Here is a 21,566-nt window from a genome sequence, read left to right on the forward strand (position 1 = left end):
AGTGTCGGCCTTCAGTATTTGTCCTTAACCTGCCCGTTTAGTGGAGTAGTGGCAAGATGTCTGTCATCTTTCTCCATAGGTAGGTGAGTTTCGTTTGCAGATTAGATAAATTAGTCTTTGAACTTTTCTGCTTATGAACATGGAGTTTCACTGGACCAAGACAAGCAGCCTTGGGAAACCACTTTCCCTATTTAGCATGCTGGGTTGTCTTGAAATTGGAGTTTGTTGATAGAAAGTCCCTCTGTCTGGAATTCACTATTTTTGACCTCTCTCTGAAGGGGTTTCTTGACAACAGGGTATTTAAGAAAAGCTTCTGGATTGCTGGGAGGTCCCAGAGATGACTGTCCTTCCAGGTATATGTGTACACATACTGTCTATAAAAACAAAAACCTTATGTTAAAGTAAACCTTTAAAGAATAGAGATTGGATTTCAAGATCTTCAGAAACCAAATGGAAGTGTTTTCTTTTTTTGGTGAGATTCCGTTAGTTCCCAGATACCCTTTAAAAGCTCTCTCCTTCCTTCTGCGATCAGTCAGCAGACCTAAATGTCAGCCTGTAGTCATGCTTCCACTGCTGTCACCAGCACCAGCCCCGCACCAGCTGCACGGGCTTCTGCTCGCTGTGACTGTTGGGGCCTTAGAGTCACCCAAGTTCTGCTCGAGTAACAAGCTCACTACAGTTTACTGATCGCCTTTGTCGTGAGTTTATGGACAGATTTCACAGTTGGACTCTGATTCATCCATGGATGATTTTCCTACTCGTAAAATCAGAGCCTAGGCCAACAGGAACTTTATTTCTCAGCACATCTGCCTGTTAACGTTTCTTATTTCTTCTCACACATTCTGGGGACAGGGGAGTGCCTCAGGGAAGAGTTTGATATTGATATTTGCACATTAAGATTGCACACACTACATGTGTCAGAGGAAGGATGTAGTCACACTCAATGAAGAAAAAAAATTGTTTTTTTCAAATTTTGCTTTCTCAGTGCTTTTTATAGTAAAAGGAATCAGAGAAACCACCCAATCAGCACATTTTACCATTGTTGTTGGTGCTGCAGAAAAAGCTCGTCTACCCTAAAAATGGTAATTTTACCAGATGCCCAGGACAGTATCACATTAGCTTTGAGGATATACGGCCTTATAGAAATCCAAGTTTGAAATGTGGTATTAAGAAACTAAGACCAATGCCTACTTGATTTGACTTTTGACCAGTAAAATTGATTTGAGCTTTCCTGATTTGTTTCCTATGAAACTTCAATTTTTATTCTTAAAAGGCCAGTACCTAAAACTAATTACGGGTTTTCATTTAAGAACTAACCAGTTGCCGGCTCTGTAAATTTCATAAGGATGTTTCTAGCAGCCTCTGCTTTGTCTGGACACGTACTTTGCTCTGAAAGGAACATTCTTAATTCCTCATTTGCCATCATGTAGTTGAGACTTTTCTCTCTCTGCCCTATTTTTCCTTCTAGGATTACTAATACCGAGGCGGTGGCTACAGGACCACAACTGCTTTCATCCCTCGGGCTCACTGCCAGGGAAGCGCTGGCAGCTGCTGTGAGCACTGCCGCAGCCAGAACCAGACCCCTCTTAACCTCTTATTTCATGGACCCGGAAGTTGGTAGAACTAAGAGATTTCTGATCAGGTAGCTCAGCCCCTTCCTAACACAGATGAGCAGGCTGAGGGGCTCAGCTGTGGCAGCACCAGGACTAGAGCTCCAGGCTAGACAGTGTCCTGGCTTCCCAAGTCCGATCATGGTGACAGTTCTCCTACCTTGCTGCCAAGTACTGTAGAACATAGATTTTGTCTTCAATGCGTCTTGTACCTGTCTTCTATTTTCCTCTTACTGCCATCAGCTTACCACTGGTCTTTAGAATTTACTACAGCAACCCGACTGCTGCTTCTACCTCTGTCTCTCTAATCCGATGGTTCTCAACCTTGGCTGCATATTAGAAATGACTGAAGTTTTTCAAACTATGGCGCAGGGTCATGTGACTCCAGGGCCGGCGGTGTCGAGCCGCGCTGCCCTCGTCCCCTCCACGGGCCGCCTCGCGGAGCTCTGCCTGTGATGCCCTCTGCTCAAAGACCTCGGTAGCCTTCGGTTGTCACTCAGTTTCAAACTAAAAACAGATTGCCCACCTTCTTCTTAGGCCAGTGGTTCTAATTTGTCAGCAGAGACCAGCAGGACCAGAAGCATCTGGGGACATGTTAGAAGTGCACACTCGGGCCCCAGCGCTACTTAATTAGAAACCTCGGGGGAGAGGCCCGGTAGGCCCCTAAAGCTGAGAGCCATAAGAGAAGCCAGTAAGGAGATTTTAGAGGTGAACGCTTGCTCCTCCTCTCTCTCTGACTCGGCCCTGGACCAGGGATACAACAGAACAGTGGAGGGAACATGGATCAACGGCTGTCCCTCTTGTGCACCAGCTCGTCCCTGGACCCGGAAACGGGCGTCCTCTTAGCTCTGCTGCTTTTAATCGCTAGTTTACTGCTCCCCCGCCCCCATCACTTAAACATTTACTCACTTTTGCGGATTTTTTTTACCTGTTTTTACCTACTAGTGTTTGAACATTTGATTTCTCCCAAGAGCATTAAATAGATTTTCTTTCTTTCTGGTTAGTTCCCAGAAATGAATGCTATGATAATGAGACGGTTCAGTTCACCAGGAGATGTGGACAGAGCGAGACAATACGTATTACAGGTGAGAGGATTTCAAAAAGAAGAAAGGCAACAGCAGGTACAGTGTGGCAGAAGAGTTCTTTAAACAAATAACGTAACGAATTTTTGACACAGACTAAGTTTGATCAATTCTTGATTTGGCAGAAACTGAGAAGGAAAAAGTTATATTATGCATTTTTCTTCTAGAAGTCTTCCCATTCTAATGTAATTGGCCTTGGGTGGGGCTTGGACGCTAACATTTTGGGGAACTCTAAGGGGTTCCCACGTGCAGTCAGGGGTAGGCCTGTTGGTTTGCAGCCAGTCTCCCCTGCGTCCACCACAGCAGCTCCGCTGTCCTCCCGTCACCAGACTCCCCTCCTGTCCGAGCCCTAGGAAACTGGGCTTTCCTCGTCCATCCTACATAACTGCAGTAAATGTGCGAATAAAGAAACGGTACCTTTGAAAAAATTTTAAACCCACATAGCAAATTAAACTTTAACCTTCAGGGGCTATAAGCTTATTTCAAATATAGCACCACATATCCTCAGAACTTTTCTGTGGAAGCCAGATCTTTTTGCACATTTTCAGTTTGGATCACTGTATTTTGTGAATGAGCCGTTTGGAGCCAATAGGTCTCATGAATGAGAGAGAGTGAGCAATTTTTAGTAAGCAGTCGTAGTCTGAGATCTGTCGTTAAGTCAAATACCTGAAAGAATTCCAAGTAATTTACCTTTCAGATTTTTAAAATTTCCACAAAGCAAAACCCCTTAACTCTCTATACGGTTAATCATAACGTGCTATGGCTACCACCTTTTTAGAGGGTAGTTTGGCTGTACTATTAAAAACTCAGTGTGAGGGCAGCAGGAGCTGATAAAGAAGGCAGTATACCTGGGAGTGGTCATGGCTTCAGAAATGATGATGTTACTGACGGCTAAAGTGAGAAGTGGGACTGAAAAGAGGGAAATTAACTGTGGCTCTTACACCACACGCTGAAGTTCCAGCAAGCCTGGGCAGAGGTGCACTTAGGCAACAAGTCCACAGGAATGTTCCAAAGACCTGTGAACTCCAGCTGCCTGTTCAGCCGCAGGGCTCCTAGCCCCTATTCCCTCACTAAATATGAATGGACAAGTCGGGTTTATTTAGTAGGATTGCTAAATAGTTGATTAAAGCTCACTGAATGAAAGAGTGAGACCAAGTTAAACAGACTCAGGAAAAATAATAGGGGGATTCAAAAATACTGCATTCATCAAACAAGAACAGGATAATATTTTCTAAAAAACAGTGAATAAGAACGAGCTCTAAGAAATTTTAAATGAATGTGAAAAGCCAACTCTGAAGAACTGTTGGAATGTGACACTGAAGAAGTCTTCAAAATGAATACAGCAGCTTCTAGAAGAAAATGCGAAAGGCTCTTAACAGGATCAGTACAATCATGCAACAAATATTTCAGGAAGAGACTCGAAAAAACAAAAATCAGAAAAAAGGTGGTCACCTACAAAAGGAAAAGTTCAGTACTGGCTCAGGGTGCAGCGAAACCCTGGACTCTAGAGGGCAGTGAGCAAGGCCATCCAAATGATGAGGAAACGCTTTCAACCTAGAATCTGTATCCAGTAAACCATCCACTAAGTAGGAAGGCCAATGTCACGGTTACACAAAGAACGAAAAAGTTGACTTCCAGTATACAGATTCTGGGTAAGTTATTTGCTGATGTGCAACAGAACTGTGGAAACACCAAAAAGAGAAAGACATGGGTACTAAAACCAGTGGAATGAACCAGAGTTCAATGAAAAGTCATCCTGTGATGGCAGCTGTACGGCAGAGCTACAAAGCAGTCAGTCTAAGTAACGAAGAGAAGGAGGCAATTATATTCAGAAGTGAGCTTCCGTACGGTAAGGCAAAGCAAACTAAAACATGTCGTATTTTGAGTCATATTTTGTGTAACTTGGTTCAGAAAACCAGAGGTCTCTCAACCATGATACTACAAATACTGTTTTGAATGACAGAGGGAACCATGGAGAAGGAAATAAAATCACAGTACATGTCTAGATTCTGCAGTAAACATTTTGACATAATGGAAATAGTAAATGTAATTATTTTATTAGTGTTTAGCTTTTAGAAAGAACCAACATAAAAACATGGGTACAGAATGGAATGCAAGTCAAGTCTCTAGTGTAAACATAGAGGAAAGAGAAGGAGCACTGGTGTCCTCATCTTAAAGATGAAGCCAGAAGTCGATGCCACATGATGTGACAACAGTAATCTGTATTAGAACTAAAGATAGCAGGCAGTGGTCAAATTAGGAGACAGTATGGGTGGGCTAAATCCTTGTCTTTCTTAGCAGAAAGGCAATAGATAACAACTAAAATTACGAATTGAAACATTAAAGCCAACAGATAAAACTGGTGCCTTTGGAAGAAGGGAACTGTTGCTTTTCATCGTAAGCTCTTCTGTACTTTTATTTATCATGTATGTGTGTTAACTTTCACTTGGAATTTTACTGTATAGATTTTATATGCAGAACTTTTTAAAAACTCTAATGCTTAAATGAAAAATAGGGGGAAATAGAAGGTTACTTGATATTAATGAGTTCACTGCTTGGCATGCTAATAGAATAAAAACGTGCTTCTGTCTAAGAAAGGGGCCTAAAGGAAGTGGGCGGAGGAAGCTCTGTGAGTTGGAGAGAGAACATTTGAAACACAGTTCGGCTCCTCACTACCGGATCTCAAAAGTATGTTTTAACTCATATAGCAGGAATTTAAGAGCTGATCCCAGTGGGTGACATGCATCTGTTCTGCTGTATTTTGTCCTGTGTCCCGTAGAGCGATGGTGTGCAGCAGACAACCTACCTCGCCCAGCGGTACTGCCGTGAAGCAGTGAGAGAGATCAGTAAACTTCGACCATCCCCAGAAAGAGACGCCCTCATACAACTTTCGGAAATCGTGCTCACAAGAGATAAATGACAGCTCGTTCTGTTATTTCTGGCAGCTATTTTACCAGACTGTGCCTAAAGAATTCTGTGGAGTATACTTTGCTTCATGTGCAGGTAACCAAAAAATCATTTTAAAAAATCATTTCCACCTTATTAATGGGACTTTTTTTATTGGCAAAGTTTTTCAGAAAACTTTTTAAATGTCATTAAACCATCTGAATCTGTCATTCTAGTCCTGTAAACTCTAATCGCGGTACTTGACGGTTAGATGTGGTATTGTTTACACGGTTAATATCCACATGTAAAGCCATTACACAAATAAATAATCAGTGTTAAAATTCAAATGGTTTATCTTGTTTCACCATAGGAGTAAAGATCATAAAACTGAAGTCTACATTTCAATCCACATTAGTTAGATTTTAACAGTATCCAAAATTTCATATAGGAGAATGGTTTATTATAAAAGACTGTACATAAAATTTAGACAACAGGTTATATACAAAATTAAGAGAACAGTCCACTCTAAAAAATGAAGAAGGTAACTGATCAATAGTGATACTGGAATCATGTTTAAAATTAACAAAGGCAAAATGCATATTCAACAGTCACATTGATTTGGTAACAATAATGGTCTTTAATTTTCAGAAATATACGTTTTGCACTAGTCTTACCATTTACTATGCTGTTATCTGTAATGCCCAGTACATAACTGTAATTTGAAATCCAAACAAATCCTCAGTACACAGAAACCCACAGGTGAGTGCTCTACTTTAACATCCTAGGCAGTATGCACACGATAAGAGAAAACATCCCTCTAACCTTCCTTTAAGTTAAGAGGAGACACACACAGTGCACGTGTTGCATTTCAGTTATGTCAAAAGACAATACAAATCTGTTGGTCAGGTATATCCCTGTTCAATGATTAATACATGGTGCACCTTTTTTCCCCAATTATTTTATTTTTAAAATCTTTTTATGTTGCTAGTGCCAGGTAATGGGTTAAACAGTGCGTATTCAAAAATCAATCGCATCCACTTCTACCAAAAAAATATGTAAAAGATAATTATTTCCTTTCATTGAACCAGTATATCACAGTCCACTGGAAAACCAAAGGACTGACAGAGCAATCCTTAAGAATTTTACCTACAGCATGTGCACTTCGACACATTTTCTTAGCTTTGAAAAAGTTACTTTAGAAAAGGAATTCAGTAGGCTGACTTGTAAATAACCATCTCAGATTTTAAATTCTACAAAAATCAGCCACTGCTGTTGGGATAGGTTGAGAAAAGGCTAAAATTTTTTTCCCAAGTTAATATATTGAGAAAATAGAACCATAATTCTGCCATAATTCAGTATCTTTTATTATTTTTTTAAAGCAAACCAGTGAAGGAAAGGACAAAAACCTTTGGTTCACTTACGTATTTATGAATGGACAAAATTTATAATGCAAATTCACTCATTAAAAAACTTAGGTACAAATGACAAGACTACAGGTAACCCAATTGTCTTTGTTTCACATGGAGATCTTAGAGACTCAATTCGTTTCAAGAGACCTAAGTACGAGTACTCCAAGTAAGTATTACACAAATTGGAAGCATCTTGGATTTTGTTAAGTATATTTCAATACATAAATTTGTATGCATGCTTTAAACAAACAGTATATTTCAAGAATGAGAGAGTCTAAACAAAAAGTATGACCAGCACCAGCATTTAAGTTTTCTGATTTTAATATTAGTCTGACAGAGCGTTAGTAACCATGCTGCACTGAAACATGTAATGGCACAATCTGAGTCATGATTTGTGAAATATTATACCCCACACCCCCAGAATATTTAGGCTGGTCATGAAGTTAACAATGTGTAAGTAAGTATATAAGCACAATCAGTGACAGACAGCCTCTTGTATAGATTGCTGTTTAGCAATACACCAACTGCCTCAGAGATTTATGCTTACAGGTAGACATTCAATTATACCAATAAAACAGCATGTCCTGAACATATGGGCACATTTTAAAACATTTTAAGACAATCCTGTTAACCGTAATAGTCCCACAGTATGACTGAGTGATAATAAGAACCTACTTTAAAAGCAAAGATTTAATCAGTATAGTGCATGATCGATTCAACATAGTTCCCAGGGAACAGACCAGTCACTCGATTGCAGACTCCTTCATACCAGCCATCATCGTTCTTCTTTATTACATAGATGATCGCACCCTCCATAAATGATAGCTCATCATCCTTGTCTTTTGTATAATCATATATTGCCACAACTATGGAGAAAAGAGTTGAAATATCATGTCAGTGCACTATATCCAACATTTAATCGAATTTTAAAATGTAATGCCAATTAACAGTATAGCCAACCCAACTATTTTAATGAAAAGTCTTAATTCTTAAATCTATATACCAGGTAGGTCAAGTAGCCAACCATGGCTACTAAATCACTAGCTTGATCTTCGGGCCAAACTGACAACTAAATTAGAGAAGTCAAGAGTTTCTACCAACCTATGTAGGACAGATCTCTGAATTTTAGGATTTATTAGATGTTTCAATTCATTCGTTCAAATGTCTACTAAGTGCCAACCACATGCAAAGCACCATTTTTCAAAATAACTAGTAAGCAAAGCTGCGTAGCCAATCAGTAAACCAGGTAACAACCATCTAATTTAAAAATATACATATACTGGGAGGTGAATATCCTACCCATCGCAGGAGAATATTCATGTAGTTTATGGGGCTATACCTAGATTTAAATATACATACACATATGCGCACACACACACACCCCTTAAAGGTCAACAAGAATTTCTATTTTTAAAGGGGAACTAGGTGAGTAAAGACTCATTAATTAAGACTTAGAGAACCATTTTGCAATTCTGTGATTATGCTGAGTTCAAAATATCCACTTCCTTTGCAAACAGTGTTGTGGAAAGGAAAGGCATCAAACAACTACCAGCTTTCCAAACTATTGGTTTATGAATTTAATTATTCCTTCCTCTGTCTTTACAACATAATTCTGAAATATGTAATTTTCTAGTATATGTGAAACAGTATGTCATACAAATTTTTTTTCATTAACTTACCTCAGGTAGTGTTTTTCTTAAAATAGAGTTTTTAAGACATTTAAGATCTTCTGGAACTCATTTTTCCCTTAAGAAAGGTGGCTTTGCCCCATAATTATCCTGAACCAGTGAATTACAATAAGGAAGAGACGTGTAGTACTGATCCACAGCATCATTTTCTAAACTGAAACAGGCAATCTTTTTTCCCCTTTACAAAACAGTATATGAAGTAAATCCAACAAGTCCATTCTCCATTTTAATCCTGTAGCAGAATCACAGTACTGTGATCACAAGCTCACTTAACATACCAGTTTTAAAAACACCAAAACATACAGAATAAATAATGTTAAATTATTATCCTGGTGTTTTGGCTAAATAACCACCCAAGAAAACCGAGTGACTGCTAGGGAGAAACATTTTCTTTGTATTCAGAGTCCCATTTTGAGTGGTACAGATGACTTTTAAACTGATCATGACAACACCTGACACCCTCAAAGTCATTCAGCAAAATGAAAATATTATTTCCTCGGGTTCTTAGTTCTACTTGTACAAAGAGCTGATAAAAACACTGTGTCAAATTAATTGTTTCTATTTTCCAAATCCCCTCTGTAAATGAAACCCAGTCCCACCTAACTTCCCCTCCCCCAGTGCATATATTCTCTCATTTAATAACTCTCACTGCTGAGTATTTAACCATTCAATGTCCATCTCCAGGACCCTAACTCCACATAAAGATCTAAACTCTCCCTTCTGTATGTACTTAACCGTAGGGTTCTTTGGAAATAGAAATCTAATATTCTTATCTACATCTATCTACATGATTAAAAATTTGAAAATAGCTGTCTAGTCCCTCTGAAATCTTTTTCCTCAACTTAAAAACAGTGCTTTCAGCTGTTTCTTTTTATAGATGCACTTTCTAGATATTTCAGCCTCCTGAATATCCTCCTCTGAAGGCATTCTTGTTTGCAAGATCCTGAAATATGGTACTTAAAATTAAACATAATACTGGTCTACTATAAATGAATATTATCAGATTTGTACATATTAGGTTGAAGTTCAGCTAATGTACCCTAAGAATCTGACTTCTGGAACAGTCATGTCATACTGCCGGGTTAACATATTCAACTGAACTCCTATTAAACCAGGTTTTAGTCATCTTGTGATTTACAAAGGTGACTGTTGAAGGCTTGGACTCTAACCCTACTAAATACCCTACTAAATACTAAAACTCTCTGGTTTAGACCAGGAGTCTGCAAGCAGTGGCCCATGGCCAAATCCAAGCCGGTGCCTCTGTCTGTCCGTGAAATTCTGCCGGGGCACAGTCATGCCCGTTCACTTGTGTGCTACGACTGCTTTTTCCTTTTTTTTTTGGCTGCACTGCATGGCTTATGGGACCTCAGTTCCCCAACCAGGGACTGAATGGAACCCTCAGCAGTGAAAGTGCCGAGTCCTGACCACTGGGCCGCCGGGCAAGTCCCCACGACGGCTTCTGTGCTACAACAGTGGGGTTGAGTAGTTGTGACAAGACTGAATGGCTGGCAAGTTTAAACTATTTCATTTTGCAATATATACAGCTATCAAATCACTCTGCTGTACACCTGAAACTAACATCACCACCACACTGTAAATCAACTATACTCTAATTAAAAAATAAAGAGAAAATAAAGAATCCTCACTTTATATTGGGAATGTACAGGAACTAAATCATCTTGGCTGGTAAAGCTATTCTCAAGGTGCAGAAACGCTGGACTCCGTGTTTTTTATGGCTCTAAAATACTATAATTAGCTCTTACCCTTTACAGCAGTTCAACGATGACTGTACCCTACCTTTCTCGATGTAATTTTTGGGGGCCCAAGCAGGATCCCCATCTGCATATGGATCGTTATACTGGACTACTGCGGCCTCCTCATCTTCATAGTCCACTGGCGGCGGCGGTGGAGGTGGTGGAGAGTCGTCAAACATGGGAATGTCATCTGGTGGAGGAGGAGGTGGTGGGGTCGGACTATCAGCAACTAAAACATCCAGATACTGAATTTGAATCAGAAATCAGACTAGACAGAAACTCGTAAGTTAACAGGATTGAAGAAAGCTCTAATTCGTATACAGCATGCACTATAATAAAACATGCAATGATTAGAAATAAAAGCTTGGTGTGTTAAAGCTTCTACTACTTTTAAGAATAATTTTGCAATAATAAAATGAGCTATAAAATTAAGGGTATTAGGAAGTTCTACAAATTAATGAATGCAGAGGTTAGGAGACAATCTGTTTATAAGACTACAGGAATAAAGAACTTCCCTTATTCCAAGGCTCAGATCAGAACAAATGTCACTCTTTAGTTAGCATATCTCCCTAAATAAGCCTTACGTCACATTTGTCATTTGCACTATAGTAAACGTTATGAATAACATTAATGGTTTGATAATCATTTATTGTGCACATTCATGTCCCTGGTTTTGGCTTTTAAAAAGTTACCTTTAGTTCCACAGAAATAAGTCTCCAGTGGGTGGATACGTGTTTATTTTTTGTTTTTTTGGAGGAATAAAAAAAAAGAAAGCTGGTGGTATTAGGTCTGCTTCTATGTGTACGTTTTTCTATTATTTTATTTAAATTTTAACAAGGGAAAATAAATTTAAAATTAAATAATTCCAAGCTAGTAAAAAAAATCTCACTGAATATTTTCAAAAATGTTTGTATTCATAATCAACTTTTTTTTTTAAGATAATCAACTTCTTAAATGTAGAAAGCAAGCTAAGATTTTTACATTATTGCTAGTAAAACTAAGAATGGGACGAGGGAAAGACTAGATCCTAAAGATCCAATTTTCTAAGAATACATCCACAATAAAGATTTTAAAAATAAAGTACTGCAGGAAGATGTTTAAAAAAAGAAAAAAGAAAGGAACTCAAATCATGCAAAACAATAAAAATGACTCATACCTCAAATTCTAGATGGTTGTGGAATGTGTATGTGTGTGATTTAAATAATCAAAGGTGTAAACAGTGAAACAGGAAAATGTCAGGCTAGAACTGTGTTCAATGAAATATATGATACCAGATAACAAATGCTCCCAATATTAAGGAATTCAGAGCTGGAGCACAACTAATTCTTAAGTTTCTGATTGACAAATTTCTTTAAAAGTTAAAGACATATGAAAATGCTCTGATATAAATTGATACAGGAATTATATAATATCTGCAGTGGAGAAATTCAGAATACCAACATACTAATTCAAATGCCAATTTCTGGGGCTATTTATGTGATCAAAGAAAATGGTCATCATCTATTTGTAATATAGTCTTAAAGTTTTCTACACCCTATTTGGAATAATGCACTGAGAATATAACGAAGGAATCCAGATTTAAAACATAAGCAGATAATAGCCCTACTTGATAACCAATTTAATTCTGTGATTTCTATTTTATCCTGTTGGGGGATGAAAAAGACTATTAAGAAACAAATCCTGTGTGCTGATGCTCATTCGGATAGCTCTCAAACAGGTGTACAATTTATTTTTCCTCCAAATGGTAGGATTCATTTTATTTCTGCCCATCCCTTCTCCATAAAACTTGCAAATATTATTGAGGAGAAGAAAATGCATGTGAATCCATTCTGACATTAAAGAGCCATAGCTCATGTCCTTAATATGGCTTAATGTATAAATTATATATGTTTGCCTGAAATCTTAAAGTACATTTACTCTTGATTTATACATAATTTACTAGTTTACGATGTCCAACTGCTGTTAATCTACACTGGCTTATCTTCAAATTACATACACTGGGGCAAGAGTCCAGTCAGTCTTATTCTCTGTGCATAATACTCTGTCTAGCACGACGCATGATTGTTCAAACGCTTTCAGATGTTAATCATAAACAGATGTAAACACACTGCTTTTTTCAGAGGCTCATGTCTTAAACTGAAACATTTATTAATAGGTTAACTGCTACGTGCATTCATTATCACCAATTTGAGTGCCATAAGTGAACGTTTATGAGAAGAACGAACACAGAAAATCTGTAATTCATAAAACATTTAAGATATTGATACACAATTTATCAACAATCTTCCTAACGTGCTTTTAAAGAAAACAGATGCCAAATAAAGTTGGGCATTCTGCAGCACAAGGAGAATTACTGACTCAAGTTCATATGTTTAGGAAAAAGAACTAAAATAGTACCGTGGGCCTCTTTAGCAAGACCATGCATGTACGTTAACACCGAATTTCTATAAAAAGGGTTATTACCAAAAACCTAATCAATGAGCTTTGGACTCACTAACTGGATGTTTATTATGGCCATTTTAAAATATGTCCTAAAAATTCTTGGCTCTAAGGCACTTCAAAAGTTGAATTGGCTTAGTTTTTAAACTCTTGCAGTTTTTAAACTCTTAGAGCATTAAGGACCAGCGATTTACCTTTGTTCACTTATTTTTAAAAGGAAGATTCACTTATTTTTACATGTTTAAACAGAGTTTCCAACCAAATGTAAACGATAAGGTTGGTTTATGCTCAGAAGTTTCAACATTTTGAAACTGTTTTAAAAGCCCATTAAATCACCAATTTCTTAAAGGTAGGGACTTTGTCTTAGACTGTGTATTCCTCCCAGAGCCTAGGACGTAACACTGAATAAACAAATACTTGACTGGACGAAGGGAGGAAATGTGGAGAATAACACAATAGGGTCAGCAAAAGCTGCACTGTGGAATTTGCCACAATGTTTTCTCCTGGAGAATGGGCTGGTCATATGAGTTACACATTTGTTCAAACCATTCTGAGATTTATTTGCATGGTGATGATCCCAAATGAGGTGAATTAGTACTGGACCACCTTACCATCTTAATCTCAACAGCTATTTTGGCATAATACAATTCAGTAATAGGGGTATTTTTCATTTTGCCAAGTAACACTCACTATGATCATGTAGTTAGGATTATATATCTCCCAGAACGTCAAAGTACTCAGGTAGTAATATAAAAACTACTCTATCCTAATTAAATCCATATATTCAAAAGAATTTCCAAGTCATTAAACCTGACCTTCAGAGAAGACCTAAAAAAGGTGACAGATTTGCATGTTCAGAAATCATCCTCATGGGCCCACACATAGACAAAACATGAAGAGGACTCTACACTGATTATCACTCTTAACGGAGAGCATGGATGTAATTTACTTATTCTTGCAGATTCATTTTTATCCTAACAACAAAATAATAGGTTCAAAACGATTTACGTATAAAAATCTGAGGCTACAAAGTTTTCTCCAAAAATGTAACCAAAGGAGGAAAACAAAAACAATGAAAAACAAAATAAAACACCCGTCCCAACTGCATGATAAATTTAATCTCACAGTGTAACTACCTATACATCTTGATGAGAACTCAATTCCCCTAATAACTATTGAAAGCTAGTAGTTTCCACACAATTTGAATTTTGGGGTTTGATTACTCTTTCCTTAAGAATCTGCAAAGATCAGATTTCATGTTTTAGAGCATATAAATACATAAGAACACTTCAGTTTTGAAAGTCATCTGAGTCAGTAATCATGCACACAGAAGAAAAACTGAAGATCGTGCTCTTCAGTTTCAATAACATATCTGCACCCCTTTTCAAGATAAGATTAGCTTCTCAATAAAAGTAAGGAAAATGATGACTCATCAGCCATGCATGCTATATAAGGAGACAGCCTCTACTCTTGGATAGCTCGGTTTTTCCAAACTTACTGTTTTCCTGCACCCTGGCCACGAAGCCTGTGAGAGGTATCTGTGGAGTCAACTGAGGCATAGGGGGAGGGGGTGGAGCAATAGAAACTGGCAGCAACAACACAGAATGGGGGAAGTAAAACAGATAAAGGAAAGAAAAGGAAACAAACAAAAAGCAGAAGTCAGTTACAAAGACCACAAACATAAGTATGCAAAGAACAGTCTGCAAATGAAACAAAAAAAAAAACAAAAAACAAAACAAAAACCTGCAGAACCTTCTTCAAGTTCATTTCCCAGGAGCAAACCTAAAGCTGAGTTGTGTTTAGCCAGCTGGTTAATTTTATTAAAAAACAAATACATTTGCTTTAATCCTAATGTTATATTGTTTGGGTAAGATTTAAATTTACCATCACTTTCACGCAATGAAATTTTTGAATTCTAAGGAAAGACTTTAAAAAAACAGCTAACAGTGAAATACCAATAAAGTTTCCAGGATGTTGTGTCTTTGCCTTATCTCTCTAACCTAACAGGTATGTCTAGCTTTAGGGTGATGTTGTAAATAAACCTAAATAAACAAAACGAATATGTTACAGGATAGCTGTTTATTCCATGTATAAATAAATGCATCAATTACAGGTTTTCTTTAAAAATGAATTTACACACAGCTCTTTAGGAAAAACCCTTGTTTGTAAAACAAGGTTATTATTACTTTTTAAGTTGACAGTTTTATTTTTAAAGACATCACTCTTAAATTTACTAGGGCATAAGAGTGCTCCATATACCATGTTAATTGTTCACTGAATTTCATGGAATATTTCAAGTGACCTTCCTTTCATCAATACTCTGAAAAAGGAAACCTAATCTAACAATAAGGTAAAATATGCAATTATTTGTATTAAAATAATTTCTAAAGAATCACTGGGTAGCTGGAAACATACTCTGTCTTCTTTCTGGAGAACACATAATTTATAGGAAACTGACAGCAAATGCTCATGTGGACAGCAAATGTATTAAAAATTAAAACTATCTAAAAGTAAATATTCATATATTTACCACCCTGTCTTATTTTAACAAGATGGTAATGGCCAAAGATTGCTTAGAAAAAGTCAATAGGACTGAATCACAAAATTCAGTTTACTGGTAGTCACCAAGAAGTGACACTAAACTGACAGGGAAAAACAACTGATTGGCTCCCAAGGATCATTTAATTGAAAGATTGTTTCAATTAATCCAATCTACAAATTCAGTTTGGTAGGCATAAAAATATGAAAGATGTTCAGTATACAAATAAGCAACAACTTAAAGCAGCATATGTGCATTAATATTCATTGTATGGCTAAAAATAACATTCAATTCACTATGAAATTAGTCCTGGTTCATTCTGATACTCTGTATATAGAAGTATACACAAGTATGTATATACTGGAACAAGTGTGTGTGTGTGTGTGTGCGTGTGTGTGTGTGTGTATACACACACACACTTGTTCCAGTATATACATATATATACTTTTAATAAAACATTATAGCTTTTTAACTTAAAAAAAAAAACAACTCCCACAAACCTAAAACATTTTTTTAGAAACAACCCTTAGTAATGAGCCATGCTGGTTAGTACATAAAGTAAAAGAGGCTATGTTGTGACAATACTAATCATTATCACCACATTTAGACAGAAGGGGAATATGCACATCAAAACACTAAAAACATTTACATACTACTACTACTGCTACTACAACACCAACAATAACTCAGGTTGAAGGATAATTAATTTGACAACACACAGTAATATATTTAAAATTTGAGGCCAAATTTGCTTTATGATGTCCAAAAATACAGTCATTCAGTAGTGAAAATGTCTTGTTTGAGGATAAGCAACCCACCCAAGTACTGTTAAAACAGAACCACACAAACATGTATCAGGTGAAGAGTCACCAGAAACCCTATTTGCGGAGTAAACTAAGCGATGAAAAAAATAATGAACACAAAGATGGGATCTAAAAATGCAGAATATGAAAAAAAATTAAAAGTTCATGAAACTAGTGAGACTAATAATCAGATTAACTGTGGAATTCTCAGCCGCCAGCTACTTTTCATTACCAAAAGGAGACCAGGGGAAATGTGAGGTAAAATTCTAACTGGTAAAGTTTCTTAGTAGCTTGGATGAAAATTTTAGTCTGGAAAAGGGTTGTATAAATTTTGGGATTATCTATGAGTTGTGATATTTCTGCTAAAGTGGTTTTCAATTCTTAGGACTTTTTTTGTTTATAACAATTAGTCTTTAAAGTTTAACCAAAAAAATAAATAACAGAACTTTCTCCTTAGCTCTACTTTAAAACTTGTTCAAAACATGCATCATAAATGAAAAGAACTTAAAACCAACTTTCTATGTAAATATGGAGTATTCAGTGTTTTTTAGGTAAAATAATATAACATAACATGCAGCCTACAAAAGCCACATGGGGAAGTGTTTCAGTCTATGCCTGGTGATCACCGCTTCAAGCCAGTAACAAATACTGAACTGGCTCATTTCAGATTTCTCCTGGTTGGACTGAGCATTTTGATATGGAAAGTGGAATTAATGACTACCCTAAGCAATTTGAACTTTCTCACATTTTATGCCAAAGCTATTTTCTAATCTTATCAGCCTTTAAACACTGATTGCAGTTAGTGTTGAGATGTGCAATTTGAGGTGAACAGAAAAAAATCAAAACAAAGTCCTCCCCACTGTTACAATTATTAGAGACAGAATAAGCAGGCATCACAAATGGTTTTTAATGGTTTGGAACTCATTTCAGTATAGGTTAACAAGCTTAAAAGTGATAGCCAGCAATTTCATTATATTATTGTAAAGAAAAACTGTCACAATGTTTTTAAGTTTACTGTTATTGAACTGTATCAAACATGCCAATAAAAATAAATTCAGCTTAATTAATTTCAGTGGTTTTCTTCTCTAGTTCTACTTACAGTAGTAAAAATTTCATCAGTTAAATTTTAGTATACGAGTATACTCAGTAAGCCTGAATTTTTTTGAAAGGGATAAGCAATTATTCTTAAAATGATATGCTTCAAGGTCTAACTTTTTTTTTTTTTTGGCCGCACCATGCAGCATGCGGGATCTTAGTTCCCCAACCTGGGCTCAAACCCGCACCCCCTGCAGTGGAAGTGCAGAGTCCTAACCACTGGACAGCCAGGGAAGTCCCCAAGGTTTAACTTCTTAAAACAAAAATAAACATGAAATAGCACGGTTTCAATTGTTGTCTATCACTGGCAAGAATAACAATTTCAAATAATTTCCTTCAAAAGGAGCTCCACTGCTGCCGTTAAACCTGCAAAGCACAAGCTTACTTGAATTCTGAGAATAAAGTGGACCTCCATTAACATGAGGCTGAGCAGAAAACTGAGCCGTCACAGAGGGAGTCCGTCTGTATCCACCAGAAGATGTCGAGGAAGTGGTAGAGTTGTGTCGAGAAATCTGCCTGGTCATTGTGCCATACTGGGAACCAGGAGCTGAGCCCGGGGCTGCTGAAAAGCATTAGTCAAAGGCAACCAACAAAGAACTTGAGCATTGCACGTCACCTCCGATGGCAGAACAAAGAGAAGGAGACTATCGGCAAGAAATGTTTATTACTTTTTAAAGCCCACAGCACAAAATAAAGAGAAAAGTAAAGATAAAACACAAACAGCTCTATCTCTGAAGTTACAAAAAGAAGGAAAAACAGATACTGTGTGGAAAGTGCAAAAGTAAATAAGTAATATTCTTAAGCCTTTTAATTTAGCATAATACCAAATGGTATTTTGCTAATAAAATGTATAAATTTTTTTCTGTAACATTTTAAAACATACAGCTTTTATATGTCAACTGTGTCTTTCCAAGAAAATAAGTACCAAATGATAGTCTGAGGTGGAAAGCATCAGTTTTTAGATGTGAATATCTTAATATCTGGTTTACAGACTTCTTCTCCTTTCCATTGCCAAATCTTCAGAAGCACAGTATAAGAATCTATCCAGCCAAACCCAGCTTAAATTATAAAATGTAAACAATTAAGCATATTTTCCACATGCACTACTATATTTATTTGAATGTTTAATGTATTAGCAGTTATTACCAATACATATTATAGTAGAATCATTTTTAAGAGAAGTATAATTTCTAGTTTCAAAGCACTTATATATGTCAGATTCGTTGTATATCTCCCAGCTTTTAAGAATTACACACTTTGCCCTATCACTTACATTTCTGTAACTGATAAAGCTGAAAAAAATTTTGGACTCTGTAAAACATGGACATTTTAAGGCAGCTTTGTGTAGAAAATCCATTATCTTTTTCCATATCCTTGGAGGGCTTTTTTTCCGTACTACACCCAAAGCACATTTTTTTTTATATTATGCATATCTAAACTAACTAAAGTATTAACAATACTTAAAATTTTATTTACCAACATTTCAGAAGTTTAAAATTTTAAAGGTTAATATAAAGTTCAAAGCCTCTAAAGTTAACTATACCTTCCAAAGGTAACTTCAGGATTAACATTATCCTCCCAAACATCTAACCATGACTGAGCAAATAAAAAGACAACATCCTGGTTTACTTTCATTCAGTCATCCAATTTAACCTCTCCTAGAGGTCATATAAATTATTAGAAAAAAGCCATACAGCAGAGGTTGTTCATTAAAAGAAGTGCTAATATTCAACATTTTGGAGCTCCCAAGCCATAGGCAGTCACTAATTATTTAAATCATCCACATGCTCAATTCCTAAACAGAAACACACTTTATAAATAAGAGTCTATTCAAATGCCTTCATGAACGAGTAACTCTGGACAGGTAAGTTTTCCAAAGAGCTAAGAAGTAACCCTTTAACCATTTTTAATAGAAATCTCAATAAAATGATTTCTATATTTCTTTTGAGTTATATAAAAACTGTATAAAATCCAGGTTATTTGTCTTGGTGATTTAAAACCAAAATAAAGCTATTTAATAGCAGTTCCAAACTATGCCTATTTTAGAATTTATTTTAATATTAAAATAAAATTATGAAATAAATAATACCAAACGGTGTATGATTGATATATACATAATCATACATGCTATATATAAATAATACATATACATATGGTTACATATACTAATATATATAATTATTTATACTGGTTATATATAATTTGTTTACATAAATAAATATTATTTATATTTTTATATATATTACATATATTTTTTTAAGGAAAAATACTCAGCTCCAAGAACTAGAATATTACCAGTATCACTGAAGCTTGTTTGCCCCTTCTGAACCCCAAACTCCAAAACATATGTGTTAAACATTCTCTCTCTTCACTATACAGTAAGTCCCCTACTCACAAACCTTCAAGTTGCGAACTTTCAAAAGATGCGAACATGCATTCGCGTGTCCAATCACTTAAAGTTAGTTCACGTGTCTGATGTACACTGTCATGTTCGTGCATCCTCTACAAGTGGTTGTGCTTCTGTGTACTTTACTGTACAGCACTGTATGGAGTACAGTAGTACAGTACCTTTATTTCAAGCCCAGGATGTCCGGAAGCAAGTGTAAAAGCAGCATTGGTATAGCTGGTACTACTGTAATTTTCAAGGTACTGTACTGTAAGATTAAAAATGTTTTATTTTTTGTGTTTGTTATGTATTATCTGTGTGAAAAGTGTTATAAACCTATTACAGTACAGTACTACATAGCCAATTGTGTTAGTTGATACCTAGGCTAACTTTGTTGGACTTAGGAACAAATTGGACTTAATGAACGCGCTCTCAGAACGGAACTCGTTCGTATGTAGGGGACTCACTGTATGCAGTTTTTTAAAAATCATAGATAATTATAACCTTAAACAGTACACACAGAGACCTTGCAAATTTATAAACTTTCATAATGGAATGATTCTGTATTGATTATGTATTTCTGCTGTTTTCCTTTGATATTATCTTTTAAGATTCATCCATGTTGAGAAGTATATCAATATATCATTCATTTTTATTGCTTTATTTGCATATGAACATGCCACAATTATTTATCCATTCCACTGTAGACATTTGGGATACATCCAGATTTTTGCTATTATTATTATACCGCTACTGTGAACATTCCTAAATATGGTTCCTAAGTTTCTCTGGAACAGTGGTTCGCAAACTTCAGCAGTGATCAGAATTTCACCTTGAGGGCTTGTTACAATACAGGCTGCTGGGCTCCAGTCTCAGAGTTTCTGAATGAGTAGGTCTGGAATGGGACCTGAGAATTTGCATTCCTAACTAGTTCCCCCATGATGATGATGCTGTTGGTCTGTAAATCATACTCCAAAAGCCACTGCTCTAGTATAGTAGTTTTTAAACTTTATGGTCTTAGGATCCACTCTAAAATTAGAGAACCTCAAAAAATTTTTGTTGAAGTGGGTTATACCATATTAGAAACTGATTAATTACCATAATTAACTGATTAATTACCATATTAGAAATTAAAACTGATTTATCTTTAAAATACATAAATACACAAATACACAATCCATTAGTTGTCAAAAATGATGTTATCATATGTTATGTAGCCTCTGGAAAATTCCACTGTGTACTTGTACCAGAATGAGAATAAAAAAGGCAAATAAGTCTTAGTATTATTATAGATATAGTTCTGACCGCAAAAACTCCAAGAAAGGATTTTGGCAACCCCCAGGAGTTCCATAACCATGTTTTGAGAACCAGTACGCTAGGGCAAATATCTAGAAATGAAACTGATAAATCTAAGGTAGAAACCTGGTTCAACTTGACTGGGTAACAACAAATTATGTTCTAAAGTGACTGAATCAACAAATAAACTCCCACCAGCAATGTACCTTTCTGTTACTGCACATCCTCATCAACATATGGTACTGGTGGACTTCTACATTTTTACCTATCTGGTAGCTATAAAATAGTATCTCGTAGTTTTTGTTTTCCTGATTATTAATTAGGTTGAGGGCATTTTTTTTCCACATGGACTTTCTGCCAACAATTTCTATTACTTGGGTCTTTTGTTTATTACTTCCTTTTCCCCTCTCCTCTGAGTACAAGTGCCAATGTTTTGAAAAGAAGTTGCTAGATGGCTTTATTTCACCTAAGCTCTCAATATTTGAAACAGCTCTTTATCCATTTCCACCCAAATGCTACTGTGCATTTCTAGGCTGAATGGTTTTATACCAAGTCTATATTTGGAATTCCTTATATGCT

General features: G+C 36.3%; 2 protein-coding genes across 15 annotated transcripts in view; one reads left to right on the forward strand and one right to left on the reverse strand.

The window, feature by feature from the left end:
* PDSS1 (decaprenyl diphosphate synthase subunit 1) overlaps positions 1 to 5,806 on the forward strand; it is a 47,211-nt gene extending 41,405 nt beyond the window's left edge. For both annotated transcript variants that reach the window (XM_004275885.3, XM_033439280.2), the window contains 2 exons: positions 2,615 to 2,695; positions 5,472 to 5,806. In XM_004275885.3, the coding sequence (XP_004275933.1) occupies positions 2,615 to 2,695; positions 5,472 to 5,612 (222 nt within the window). In that variant the 3' untranslated portion in view covers positions 5,613 to 5,806. The remainder of the gene's footprint in view (positions 1 to 2,614; positions 2,696 to 5,471) is intronic.
* A 107-nt stretch (positions 5,807 to 5,913) lies between these two features.
* ABI1 (abl interactor 1) overlaps positions 5,914 to 21,566 on the reverse strand; it is a 104,202-nt gene continuing 88,549 nt past the window's right edge. For 3 of the 13 annotated variants that reach the window (XM_033439273.2, XM_033439268.2, XM_004275877.4), the window contains 4 exons: positions 17,691 to 17,867; positions 14,367 to 14,453; positions 10,473 to 10,658; positions 5,914 to 7,853 (listed from right to left, as the gene is read on the reverse strand). In XM_033439273.2, coding sequence (XP_033295164.1) covers positions 7,678 to 7,853; positions 10,473 to 10,658; positions 14,367 to 14,453; positions 17,691 to 17,867 — 626 coding nt within the window. In that variant the 3' untranslated portion in view covers positions 5,914 to 7,677. The remainder of the gene's footprint in view (positions 7,854 to 10,472; positions 10,659 to 14,366; positions 14,454 to 17,690; positions 17,868 to 21,566) is intronic. The other 10 variants (XM_004275878.3, XM_033439277.2, XM_033439272.2 and 7 more) reach the window with 5 other exon arrangements.

Source organism: Orcinus orca, chromosome 2, assembly GCF_937001465.1.
Source record: "Orcinus orca chromosome 2, mOrcOrc1.1, whole genome shotgun sequence".
Classification (NCBI taxonomy): Eukaryota; Metazoa; Chordata; class Mammalia; order Artiodactyla; family Delphinidae; genus Orcinus; species Orcinus orca.